Source organism: Marmota marmota, unplaced genomic scaffold, assembly GCF_001458135.2.
Source record: "Marmota marmota marmota unplaced genomic scaffold, marMar, whole genome shotgun sequence".
Lineage (NCBI taxonomy): Eukaryota > Metazoa > Chordata > Mammalia > Rodentia > Sciuridae > Marmota > Marmota marmota.
Window position 1 is genome coordinate 11901 of NW_026010240.1, and position 13922 is coordinate 25822.

General features: G+C 39.3%; 1 protein-coding gene across 7 annotated transcripts; it reads right to left on the bottom strand.

Moving 5' to 3' along the window:
• Positions 1 to 300: 300 nt before the first annotated feature.
• On the bottom strand, positions 301 to 13344 carry LOC107133869 (putative zinc finger protein 705EP). Of its 7 annotated transcripts, none has more exons than XR_007345490.1 (6): positions 13042 to 13344; positions 4762 to 4845; positions 3058 to 3184; positions 2329 to 2427; positions 1811 to 1843; positions 301 to 1400 (listed from the first exon to the last, which is right to left on the bottom strand). XR_007345490.1 is itself a non-coding variant. In XM_015476019.2 (4 exons), the coding sequence occupies exons 1-4, from the start codon at positions 7613 to 7615 to the stop codon at positions 1387 to 1389; spliced, it is 291 nt and encodes a 96-aa protein (XP_015331505.1). In that variant the 5' UTR covers positions 7616 to 7994; the 3' UTR covers positions 301 to 1386. The 7 variants fall into 7 exon arrangements, 1 of the variants encoding a protein (XP_015331505.1); XR_007345491.1 differs by lacking the exon at positions 13042 to 13344 and adding an exon at positions 7565 to 7994; XR_007345487.1 differs by having other exon boundaries at positions 3058 to 4845.
• Between the last annotated feature and the right edge of the window lie 578 nt (positions 13345 to 13922).

Here is a 13922-nt window from a genome sequence, read left to right on the forward strand (position 1 = left end):
TTGTAATACCAGGTTAGAATATATGTTACAAGAACTGAAGTTTGTCTCCAGCATGGGTTCCTACATGCAGAACACTGGCAGGACATACATCTCAAACAGCTGACATTCCTATGATTGATTTTCTCATGCAGTCTGAGGTAGTAAGATTGACTGAAGCCTTTCCCACATAGATGTCACTCATGAGGTTTCTCTTCATTGAGATGGCTCATGTTTTCTAAGGTTAGAGTCTTAAAGAGAGGCCGTTCCACACAGGTGACATTCCAGTGGGTATTCTCCAAGGCAAGTTATGTTTCATTTTTCAATACTAGGGTTATGGCCAAGGAGTATGCCACACAGTGGCATGCATGTTATTTTTCTCCGGTGTGTGTTCTCTCATGAACTCTGAGGCCAGATGATTGACTGAAGGCTTTCCCACACACAGGGCATTTGTATGGTTTCTCTCCAGTATGTGTTTTCTCATGTTGTCTCAGGCCAGAGCATATACTGAAAGCTTTTCCACATAGGTGACATTTGTATTGTTTGTCTCCAATATGTGTTTTCTCATGGTGTCTAAGGCTAGATGATAGACTTAAGGCTTTCCCACATACATGGCATTCATATGGTTTCTCACCAGTGTGGATTCTCTGATGTGGTTTAAGGTAACAAGATTGACTGAAGGATTTCCCACACAGGTGGCATTGATAGGGTTTCTCTCCAGTGTGTGTTCTCTGATGAAGTTTAAGGTACCATGTTTGACCAAAGGATTTCTCACATAATTGACACTGTTATGGTTTTTCTCCTGTGTGGATTGTCTGATGATGACTAAGGTGAACTGATTTGCTGAAGGCTTTCCCACCCACATGGCATTTGTATGGTTTCTCTCCTGTGTGGATTTTATCATGCATTTGAAGGCTGTATAATTTACAAAAAGCTTTCCCACATGGATGGCATCTGTATGGTTTCTCTCCAGCATGGACTTTCTTATGCATTTTAAGGTTGTAAGTCTTCCTGAAGGCTTTCCCACACATGTGGCATTCATTTTGTTTCTCACCGGTTTGGGTTCTCTCATGTTGTCTAAGCTGAGAGCAGTAATTGAAGACTTTCTCAGAAAAACCACATTCATGCTTCTTTTCCCCTGTTCTAGTTTCATTGAGTCTGCTTAGATCAGAAGTTTGATTAAAGGATTTGCTGCATAGACGACATTCATATTGTATCTCTCCAGGGTCGTTCTTGTTGCATTTTCTAGGTCATAAACAATTCCTATGTCCTTTCAAACATTCTTGCCCTTCACATGAGACACGATCATTTTTCTTGTTTTCACCAAGATACAAATTGTTAGCAAGGGATCATGCACAGTGTTTGTTGTCCCAGGGGTTCCTTGTTTTTCTCCATTCCAAGGAATCCTCTTTAACATGAGATTTCTGTTTTGTAAAAAAGATGAACATTTCTTAATGATGTCTCCATGTAAACTTAACATTTATACATAAGAATCTTAATTTTTCTACACAAGAATATTAGAACAATCCATTGTAATATGAAAATGAAAATCTTTTTACTTTTAATTTCATGAACATTGTAGATAATTCCCAGGTGAGCCAAGTATTTTCCGTTTACTAGTATTTTATTTAAAGGGGCTCTGATTAACTTTATGGTCTTCAATATTTCAAATAGCTACATGAGAAATGCTTGTGCATTTGGAATCTTTTTAATTTCTCCCAGAATGCAAGCTATACAGATGTTTTGACACAGAAGTTGTGTATTCTCAACATAATGACAGCCATCAAATTGTACTCGGTTACTAATTTATTCCACAGACAGGACTTTAACCTACATAATTAGTGTTTTTGATATTCATTTTCCGTCCCTAGAAGAGTTGGAAATACAAATTGGTAGCATGAAATTCAGAGACACAAAATTGAAAGTCAGCAATCTCATGAGAATGTCTTTTTTCATCATTGACTCTTTCATGGAGGATATGGCTTAGATAAAAAAAAATATATATCTTGGAAAAATAGAACATTGGGAATTATAAAAAACATCAAGATAGAATTATTGTTAAAAATGTAATGGAGGATAAAATTTAAAGGAGAAAATCTGAAAAAGAGACATGGAAATTGACTAAAAAATACACTAACAGGTTTTCCTCTCAATGAAAATATAAATATAGAGGAAACATTTTGAATTTAAATTAAAAGGAACTATGTTATACATGAGAAATTTTGTCCCCTAGTCCCCTACTATATTTTAGACAACCACATTCATTTCACAGCTATGTCTGATAATATTTCCATGCTCAATCACTGGCTGGGCACCCATCTCTGTAGAATCACAAATGTCTCGGTCTCTTACCTGGACTCTGGCTTGGGAGAAATCCTGTCCCTTCTCCCATCCACAGGATTTTTCCTTCCTCCAGATACAAAGTCACATCTGATTTGCAGAGCAGATACCCTATGCATGGTAAGAAAAAAAAGCCATTGGATTTTAGCATTTCTGCCAAGAAATGTGCATTAGTGAGAAGGCCATGAAGATGACTTAACAACAATAGAGAACCAAGGCACTGGTAGAAACTATTTAGCAGAGAAAATATTGAAGTTCCCTCACTGCAGTCGAATAAAAGATAGAATGCTCCCATACCAGGGAGGACTGAAGGACACACATGCTCACAATGACATTCAAAGAATGCCAAATCAGCAGGTTTTCAGGTACTTCATCTCTCCACTAAATATTACTTTCAAATGGAATCCAAATAATCACACAAAAATGTTCAGAATTCTCTTGTTTTGGTATTCAATCCTCCTGCACAGTGACAATATAAGTATAATTCTTTATAAATATTGGGTCTATGTATAATTTAATTTTAATGAATACATAACATTATGGTGTGGACCATATTGTAGTGTGGAGTAAAATAACTGTAATTAAAGTAATAAATAAAAGCAGCTTTCTTGCATGTAATTATAAGTTCTATGAGAAAATCCGGATGAAGATTGGATATGAATAGAGAGGCTATTCCAGATACTGTTATTGAAGAAATAGGTATACTTTCACATATTTCATATATATCATTGATGGACTTACCAACTGATACTAGATGATTAATGATTTCCAGCATCACTGACCGGTGTAGCATTTTCTGAGATGGGTCCAGCATGGCCCACACTTCTTGGGTGAAACTTATGCTTACATCTTCAATGGACATCAATTCCTAGAACGGAAATGACAAGCTAGATTAGAAAGAGCAAGGAGATCAATTTCACAAAAGAAGGGTTGAGAGGACAGCATGAGGCATAGGGGAAACTAGGTTTGCAGGGAGATCAAACCGTTAAAGGCTCCAGCCTATTCATTTTCAGCTCCCAACCTGCTTACTTTCAGAAAACCAGAATGTACATACATTGATTGAATTCATAGAATTTATAGTAAAGGAATATGGAATGATAGAGAGTCATGAAACATGAAAAACATTTTAAGGACTGGTAAGAATAACTTTCAATCATGCTATTATAAAATTTTCACTTGAACATTTTCAACTAAAATTTAAATCCCCACTTATTTAAGTAACTTTCCAGAATTATCACCAGGCCAACCTTAACATTAATTTGTCATCTTGAAAATTGACTATGTATAAAATAGTCATTTTCACAAAGAGGTATCTTATATCCCTCATCAGTAAAATATTTAGTAATGTGAGTGTTTAAAAGGCCAATGAATTTCTTTATATCTTCAAAACATGTTTAAACTATAACCCTACACGCAGAATAATGCAGACATTCTTGAACCAATCTCCAGAATTTTTGAGAACTGAACAAATTGCATATAACTTGGTGTCAATAGGAAGAGTCACTCTTCTCACAATGTGACCAAGGAGGTCAGAATAAGGTTAAGGACAGACATTTGAGCAGCACAAGGCACAGTCTCTGAGACGTACTCTGAGGCAGAGTCCTAGCAAGCAACCATCCCTATACTACAATTCTCATCCTCAATTCTCTCTTGAGCTCCAAAGACTACTTTTCAATGTCTCTCTGATATCTTGATCTCATTTCTCTGTTTCTTTATTAGTTTTCATGTATCCAGTTCTTCAAAAAATTTGCTCTGTCTACTACATGAATTAATAGTATATTTTAATGACAAACATCAATTAGGTTAATATAAGTTGGCATAAACAACTTCCAGTAGAAAATATGAAGGAATATTTTATTAGTAAGTTGTAACAAAATTTTAAATAAAAATGATCATGATTAATTTAGGGTTTTTTTTAGGGGGGTTATCAAAAGTTGAAATTTATTCCATAAAACTCTAAGTTTAAAATTGCAAAAAAAAAACCATTATTTCTCATGCCTTCTCTAGCCTAGGTCTTTTATTTTTTTCTCAGTATTACTTGAATGCCTGTGGCACTGTGTCAACAGAATTCATGTGCTAGAATATCTGCCTCCATGTTTGGCTGTGAGGTTCTACTCCTCACTCATTTCCCTCACCTGAATTCACCAAAATCCAAACATCATTGCAATAAGTAACATCGTTAATCAGTAATTATTATAAATGGATTCATAGGCAAAATGTGAGATTCAATATGTCCCATTCCTTCTGGAAGTACACAGCCAGGAATGGTACCATGGTATAGTGGTGTCCTAACAAGAAGGACATCAGTTGCCTGCTGATGAGTTCCTGACCCATGGTGACAACTGCAGAGTTGTGGGGTACAGGACTAACTCCTGCTTGCACTGAAGATTTGGCATCTCTGTCAATAGAGGGAAAATTTCAATAGAAAAGCCATTCACTGCTCACCCACTAATGGATTCATAGTCATGGTTTTGCTTTCTGCAATCTTCCTCTTCACTCACACACAGTCCAAACAATTTTCAGAAAATACTGTGGATAAAGAAGAAAAATCATGATATTCAACATATTTAGAAGACATCCTGACTCCTCTCTCATGAAATCCTAGACATTCTTTTGTCTAAAATGCAGTGCTAACACTGGGAAAATTCAGATTGCCCAAGAGTTTTAGGTGCAGTACTCTGTTCATATTCCAAGGTCAAAATTCAAAAGAATGTGAACATGATCGCTAACAAAAATGAAGAAATTAAACCTCCATATATGCATTTACATATGAATGGAAAACCTTGATTTTCACATGTGAATTGCCCAATAAAGGGTCCAGAGTTATAGAATGCTCTTAGATTTTGAAGAAATATCACTTTTTTAACCAACATGCAGACTTTGGTTTCCACTTCTAGGGAACATTGTGGAATTTCTCAGATTTCACTGATTTTGCTCTATTTGTTAGCAGTGGTTCTCTAAGTTAAATTGTGTCCCCTTGGAGTCTCACTCCCTGCCAACCCTCCCTCACCCATGAGGTAGATCTATTGTTTTTGGATTTAGGAGCAATCAAGTCAGGATCTCTATTATGAAAGCATGAATCAACTCAAGTTGATTTCCATTTTGAGGAATCAATGGCATCATCCTGCCAATCCAGCCCTTATAGTTCCATTTATCCAAATCAGCTTAAGTACTGGGGTCCTAGTGGGAGTGTCAGGGATGGTCACATTAATTAATATTAAGGATGTTCAGCAATGATGCTCATAGATGATGACTGGGATCAGGATGAAATCTATTTGATTAGTCTGGTCATTTGCTAATGTGCTAGTTGAAACTTTTGAAATCCTGTTCAATATCCATCCATCATCAGTTGTGATATCTGTTTTTAATTATAGATACATACATATGAGACAGATATTTAAAATTGTAGTGTATCCATCATCATATCATAAATTTTGTGGAGTAATTATGACTTTTACTACTATCCATCAACATATCATAAATTTTGTGGAGGAATTACAATTTTTTATTATGAAGACTCAAATTCACTCATGTTATTGTGCCTCCACTGAAAAGAGAAAAATCCAGGAGCATGATGCACACCTGAAAGACCAGCCACCCAGGAGGCTGAGGCAGGAAGACCAAAGTTCAGTGCCATCCGCAGAAACAGCCAGGCTCTAAACTACTAAGTGAGATTCTGTCTCAAAATACAAAAAACAAACAAACCACAAAATAGGCTGGGGATGGGGATGGGACCCAGGGGTTAAGCATCCCTGTGCTCAATCCCTGCTCTCAAAATATGAAAAATAAAAATAAAAAATAGAGTGCTGGGAATGTAGCTCCATGACATGATTTCCCTGAGATTTATCCCAATGAAAAACAAAGAAACAAAACAAAGAAACACAAAGCAAAACAAAAAAGCACCAATAATTTACTAAATATGATTACAAATTTTCAAATATTGGGTTTTTATCATAACCCTGTTGATTAAAGAGCAATTCATCATTTAAAAAATGACCTAAACAAAGATTTACATGGTCTTCCTTAGATGATAAATTCATCCAACTGGATAAATTTATCCAACTGAAAAAAAGCAACACTTTTCCCTTTCTTTCCCTTTGGCTGAGCACAATGTCTTTGAAGACACCAACACAACCTCTAAGCTGAACTGCGATAGTGCCTCTGCTGTTAAAGAGCACAAGCCCTACCTGTCAGGGCACGGCCTTCCTTCTCATTTATCAAGCTCACTCTCCTTTCCCAGACCCTACCATTCAGGATCCTCCAGTGCACTGACCCCACCACCCAAACCCCATCCTCTTTTTCTTATCACTGCTCAACTTGTTATGTTCTTACTCACTTCAACACACACTCATCAAGCTCATGTGGTCTTTGCTACACCATTTCCCACATTTGTCCTCCAGCCCCTGTAGCAGGGGAATGCTTGTATGTGTCTCTTCTTCTACTGCATCTGAGAACCCTTGACTGTGGTGTCCATCCATGACTAAACTCAGAATCAACTCCTGTTGGCTTTCAAAGTATTTAGAATCTGATATATTTTTCTAAATAAGCCATAATTTTATAATCCACAAAATTTTTCTTCTCAAAATTGTTGAAAATCACTTTCTAATTTCATCCATATTTTCAAAAGATTAGTATGCCTTCTGCTAAGATTATTGTGTTAGTTCACCAAGTTTGAAAGGGCTTTCATAAGAGTTTCATAACTTTCATAACAGTAAGACAGAGACAGAGTGGATTTAAAAACACACTGATTTTCTCATGATTCTGGAGGCTAGGATTGTGATATCAACATGTCTGCAGGGCCTGTTTCTTCTGAGACCACTGTTCCTGCCTTGTACAGGCTGGCCACCCTGTGTCTCTACATAGTCTTGCTGCTCCCAACCCTTCCCCAAACTCCTTCTGTTGTGAGGGTACTGATCATATTGCAATGGTAAATGCACACAATTATCTTGATTGAATTTGCCTCTTTTAACACCATATATCCAAATACAGTTAACTTTCAGAAAAAAACAACCTAGCTATAGAGCAGTTTTGAAAAAACTAACAATTGGTTTAGTGATTCTTAATTAGTCACTCATGTAGGCAAAGTTTCACTGATCCACATGACATAGCAGGAGTAGTGACACATCACAGTGGTGTCAGCAAGGGTATTGGTACAACTTGTCCTCTCCCTCCAGGTCCCTTAGGAAGACATCAGGGAGGAGTCTCTCTGTATCCTCACTATCAAGGTAGGGTTTGAGGCATTCCTCACCACTGAGATGCGGGCTTGGGAATTCCCAGTCCTCCCAGCATGTTTCAACATGAATTTGGTTCCTGGTTGCAGAAGAATTAAGTAATTGTACTATGGTGACTCAGGCATACCCATGTTTATGGCAGCACAATTCACAATAGCTAAACTATGGAACCATCCTTGGTGTCCATCAACAGATGACTGCACAAAGAAAATGTGGTATCTTTACACGGGGGGGGGGGTTAGTTAGAAAGAAAAATGAAACTCTGTCATTTGCAGGAAAACGGATGGAACTAGACACAAGTATGTTAAGGGAAATAAGTCAAACTCAGGAAGTTAAATGTCCTGTGGTTTCTCTCATAGGCAGAAGCTAGAGAGGAAAATAAGAGTGGGTGTGGATGTCCCAAGAATGACAGGAGATCAGTAGAGGAAAGGAGCAAGGGGTGGGAGGGAGGCAGCAGGGGCCTAAGAAAATGCTGGGGAGTGATATTGGCCACTCTATGTTGTATACTGTGTGCATGTACAAATACGGAGCAACAAATCCCATCATCGTGTACAAATATAATGCAACTCTAAAAATGTAGAGAAAACTAAAAAGAAGTCAGGACAGGACATAATAGCAAGAAACAAAAGAGAAAACTTACATAAACAAAATAAAAACCCAAAGGAATGCATTGAGTGATTAAAAAACTCAGCTACATCCTACCTTCCCTCAGTCACCACCCAGTTAATCCCTTTAAGGCTTTAAATCACTGAGTAGGTGAAAGTTATCATAATCCAATCTCTCACCTCTAACTTTCAGGCATTGTCTCTCATGCAAGCCTTCTGAACCTCATATCTAAACCATGACCCCCTGACCTCATAATTCTCAGTGTTCGGGATGGGATAAATCCTCTATCCAATGCAGGGGATATGCCTCTTGAAAATGCCAGACATAGTGAATTGTTCTTCTCAATGCCGGACATAGTGAATTGTTCTTCCCTAGTGCCTTTTATATTCTAGCAATGCAGGGATAAAAGCAGAGACCAAATCTATAGTACATGAGAACAGATTTAAACACACAGTACACAAGAAATCAATAGGAACCGATGTCAATGATATTAATGGAGAATCCAACTTGACATAATTGGATTACAGCAAAAACCCAGCTTTGCAAGATTTTCATAGTTCAGTTCATCCATAAGAATGCAGCTAGAAAAAAAGAAACATCTACCACTTGAATCAGAAGAGCCTTTTGTATTTGATATTTCGTACTGGGGATTGAACCCAACAGACTCTTACTGCTGCGCCACAAACCTAGTAATTTTTGTAGTTTTCTTTTGAGTCAGAGTCTCACTAAGTTACTGAAGACCCTGGTACATTTCTCAGGATTTTTTTTTTTTTTTTTGCAATCCTCCTTTCTCAACATTGCAAATGACAAGGATTACAGATATATGAATTCATTTCCATTTGAATGATGAGTCATTTAAATTTATAATCACTAATTATTGGTTGTTCATAGTAGCAAGATACAAAATCATGGAAGAGGAAATTTAGATTATAACCTACATTCAAGACATATGGAAATGGTTTCCTAATAATCAGAGTAAGAATGGAGAAGTCCCCTTGAAACAATACAATTTAGAGACCATACATGCTGCTGTGATTGCACAAATTCCATGAGAGAGAGGGTTTATCTCACTGTGATCAAGGAGGCTCCCATCCCATTGTCTGGAGAACTCACCAGGAAATAAGAGTTGGAGGGGAAGACAGCCAGTAGGGTTCCTCATGTGAGCAGGGACTTGCTCTTCTCCCAGAATGTGGACCCTTCAGTGCCCCTTCTCTGAGAACAGGCAACCTCTGCTTGACTTCCTTTTTTATATGGATAATCAATTACTAAATCTAATCAGGGCCACATTCCAGGGACATACCCTGGCTTCACAGACACTGGTCCTATCCTATCTTCAGCTGGGAACACACCCTCTCAGGCTGATTGGATATCCCAGACTACATTAAATCTGTTTCCTCACACCTACTTTGAGATCAATGAGGGAAGGCTACTCCTGAGGGGGAATTTGCAAGATAACTTGGGTCTTCATTCACTTATAAATAGCCCTAGGTCCATCCTGTGCATGGGAAGCATTCTAATGATAGGAATCTGGCCAGAAATCTGGCAGATATGTGTCCCATGGGCAAAAGGCACAATTGCCTGGCAGAATAGTGGATTTTAAAACATAATGAAAGGTGAGTAGAAACATTTTCAAGAAGAAAATGGTTTAACAAAAAAATTGTTATTGTGATGGAGAGGGCCATGTCAGGGCATGGGCTAAATTATATTTCCAAGAAGATATTGATAATTTGTTGCAAGGGTCTTCTGAAAATGGCCAGTAGGGGAACCCAGTGCACAGCCACTGCTGTCCAAGGCTGAATGGGAAGCACAGTTTTGCAGAGATTGAGAAACTACTGTGATTCCATTTTTGAAAACCCAGCTTCTACCTCAAGGCCTGTCCAAAGGGAATGGGTGGAAACCTGTGTCCTTGGAAAAACCAACAGTGCACTCCTAGGCACCTAGCCTCTCTGCTGAGTTGTTTGTCTGCTAATAACAGGAGAGATCTGTGATGCCAGGTGTCCCTGACTCAGTTAGGCTAGGTGAGATAGCAACCCCCTAGCAACCACCAATCAGCATGAGACAGGGAAAATACCTGAGATGCCAGATACCCCCAGTAGTCTCAGTGGTTGATAACATGTTAGGAAACCATGTAGTTTAGCATGTACACCCCTGAAGGCTTAAAATGTAAGGGTCCCGCGAAACGTCGGAGAAAGAGACCACCAAGTGACCACTCATGCAATTGGCAGAAGGGGGATTTATTGAACCAGCATGCTGGGGCTCCGTGCCCACTCAAGAAGGGAAAGCAGCCCAGAGCCCCGAGCAGGGGCTGAGCACTGCTTAAGTACACTTTTTGGGGAGGGCGGAGGGCTTTGTATACATCAGAACAAATCATCATTAGGCACGGGAAAATTGAACAACAACTCCTAAACATGATTGGTTCATTCATTGGCGGGAACAGGTCAGGCTGGAGTGATAGGTCATTCCTAAGGAGGGGGTTACATTTAAACTGATTGGTCCAGGCCCTGCAATGCCTATGTGCGACCACACAGAGCCCTTATTAAACAATCCAAATAGTCAGGGTAAATATTTACTGGGCAGTTCCAAGCATTGTCTTAACAGCTACAGAAATTTCAGGTTTTGCAGGTAGCATCGAAACCTAACAATACCTAATCCTTTACATTTTAACTCAGACCTTGCAGCTTAGAAACTTTACAACACCCGGTCTTTTATCCTTTAACTTTTACGCTTTAACTTCAATTTCTTTTACCCTTACAAAACCAATCAGTTCAAATATATCCACTTCTTGAACTCACCAATCACACCTACCCAACTTCTTCCCTCCAGTGAATATGCTAATCAATGCTAAGAGTTGTTGTTTGATTTTTCCCATGGTGTGAAATGATTTGCTGAGTGATGTTGTGACACATAGAGTATCCCCCCAAAACCTATAAAATCTCACTGAACAAAGGACCAGAACTCACTCTTTAGGACCCCTGTGTCAGAAATGGTTGTGAGTCCAGGCTCGAGCTTCCAATAAGGACTCTTGTATGATTAAATTGGATTTGGATCCTGGAGGTCTATTGGGGTCCCACAAATCTGACATTATAAGATGAGACGAGGTAGAAAGAGCAGGGAAGTTCTGGAGGGTGTCTCCCAGGGTTAGAGGCCAGAAGAAGCAGATTGTCAGTTCTTAGAATAAAAGGTGAATGTATAAAATGAGCAGACTGTGGGGACAAGGAGTGGCAAGGGTGAAAGGTGAAGAGGAAGCAGGCTGTGTTGTCCAGCAATTTCACAATCTGAGCCAGAAAACCACTCTGATAATGAGAAGGAATTAGTATGGGAGAGAAATTGGCTTTTCCCTGCAATGTAGAGAATGTGGGAGTCTTGCCAGCTTACAGACCCTCTGTGTCCACTTGCTGCCCAAGAAATTAGAAATCCCTGCAGTTTTCTTTGGTTTTTGTTTTGTTTGGTTTTTTCTTTATTATTTTTTGTCTTGGTGAAGTCAGAATTAGACAGGCAGTCAGCATAGATAGGCAAATCAAATCAGGTCAGATCAAGAGGCCAATTTTGAGTGAGTCTGGAAGTTGGACACTGTCCCCTGAGAGATCAAAATGTTAATTCCTTTAGGGAGCTTTCTCCACACTCAAGGAGAAACTATCCCAGCTCCAACCTGTTGCTAAGGTGACCTGTCCCAGGAATCGCCCCTCCCTGTAGTGAGCTATAAGGTTGTTAATGAATGTGCCCTGAGCTGCTCCACCCTGCCCTTTGCCCTTCAGCCCATCTTTTTCCCACCTTTTGACCATCCTGCTGAGCATTTCCTAGGCCTAGTCCTGTAAGCAGGAAGGAGGAAGATAAGAAGAGGGCAGGAGAACAAAGGAAGTCTAGGACATATAAAAGGGCAGGACACCTCACTCTTGGGATACCAAGATAGCAGCTATGGCACCCTTCTCCCTCCCAGGAGAAGTCTGTTACCCATTTTTAAATAAACCCTGCTTTATATGCTTGCCTCAGCATGCTTCTCTAATGCTACACTTCAACATGTGAGGGAGCAAAACTTGTAATGAAGTATCATTGGGATTGCTTTTGTTTGTGTACCCAAGGTGGAGTGGCCATGTGTCTGGTATTTTCACTGACTTCGGTGCCCAAGTCTTGAGTCCACCTGGACACAGGAGTGGGGATGTGCCAAAGTTTTAGCAGGAGCTTTGGGTAGTGACAGAAAGTTTGGCTTCTAGGCTGTAGGTCTGCATAGTGGAGACAACCAAAAGGGTACTTCCATTTCAAAAAGGGGATCTGAACTCTCAGATAAGGATCAAAGCCACTGGGACATAGAACTGTGTATAGCTTGGGTGTGGAAAGGTGCTACCTTCAGCATTCTAGCTCAGTATGCCCCAGTTCCCCCCATGTCCAGAGGTGTCTGGAGGCAATTTCCAGACTCCTCCCCCAGCACATGGAAAGCACCTGAGTCTTGCAATCTGCATTGACTCACAGGCTGCCCAGGAGAGGGGACTGGCCAGCATCTGCAGCCAGAGCCACACTTCCAATACAGATAGAAAAAGAGAGCCACTCTGAGGACTTATTCTGCTCTGAACAGGAAAATTTCTTCCAACACTCATTAGCAGGCAAGAAGCAGGCAGAGCTAAGCAGACAGACCCCTGACAAGTTTGTCCAGTTTGGGTCAAAGTTGAGATGCAAAAATGAGTAGAATAATTTCACGTCAAAAACACTTTCATACCCAGGGATGTTAAATCCAAATCTATGGAAACCTCCCCATTTTAAAATCCTCAGCAAGGACAAAACCCAGATCCATTTGTGATTGTTTTTGCACTACTTCTTTACTCTCAAGTGTCCTGCAAAATCTCCCCACATTTGTTCTTTCAAAGATCTATTAAATAGCAAACTTTTCAATTACCTGTAATTTTCCTCAGTAGTTTTTTTCTCTTTCTCCATCCCTTTCATTACTCCTTCATTCTGCTTCCTCTCATTTTTTCTGTGGTCTTCCTTCCCTTTCTCACTTGTTTCCTTTGTATTTTCTTTTTCATCCCCTTCCAATACATTGAGTAATGTTCTTTGTTTGACTAATGCTTAAGGCTTCAGCTACTATTGAACCACAACACAAAGAAAAGATCACTGACTCCAATTTTACATCAAATTAAAGAAAGCTTATATTGTGTACACAAGAGAGCTGGCCAGTGACTATCTCACCCCAAAAGCCAGTCAGAGAACAGCAACAACTCTCAGGAAAGAAAAGGTTTTTATAGCACAAAAAGTTACAAAGGGAGTGTTGTGGTTACTTACAGCTAACAGGGTTCTGGTAAATGTAATACAAAGGCTGATGTTAATGATCAGGTTAATGATCTACATGGCTTAAGACTTCAAGGTAGGGAGTAAACAAGATTCCAACATCAGAATTTATGAGGCACTGCTCAGGTTTTAGGGAGGGTTGTTATCTGGTCAAGGAGAGCCAGGCATGGGTGAGTTCAGAGGATGGGCAGGAATTCCAAACAACTTTATACAACAGAGGGTCAGGCCAAAGAGAAATCTTATGATTTTATAGTAAAACAGAAACTAACTTTTCATTACTTTGTGATGAGATGACTCCCAACCTTAAAATGGAATTAGGCTGGGTTCATCACTACTGTATTTTATTTATTTCTCACTTTTCTCACTATTGAACATAGTTTTAGAGATCAATAGTAAGTTGTCAACACATGTTAATGAAATGTTAACATATGTTACATGGATGGCTAAAAGTGAGCTCTACTCTCCTCTCTAATTGGAACTGGAGATTGA

Bases quoted from the DNA above. Each gene is read 5' to 3' on its own strand.
- LOC107133869 (XM_015476019.2), bottom strand. From the start codon at position 7,615: ATGTTGAAACATGCTGGGAGGACTGGGAATTCCCAAGCCCGCATCTCA. The intron at 3,185-7,564 runs GTGAGGAATGCC...TTTCCGTTCTAG, and splicing joins CCCAAGCCCGCATCTCAGTG to GAATTGATGTCCATTGAAGA. The intron at 2,428-3,057 runs GTAAGTCCATCA...TACCATGCATAG, and splicing joins TAATCATCTAGTATCAGTTG to GGTATCTGCTCTGCAAATCA.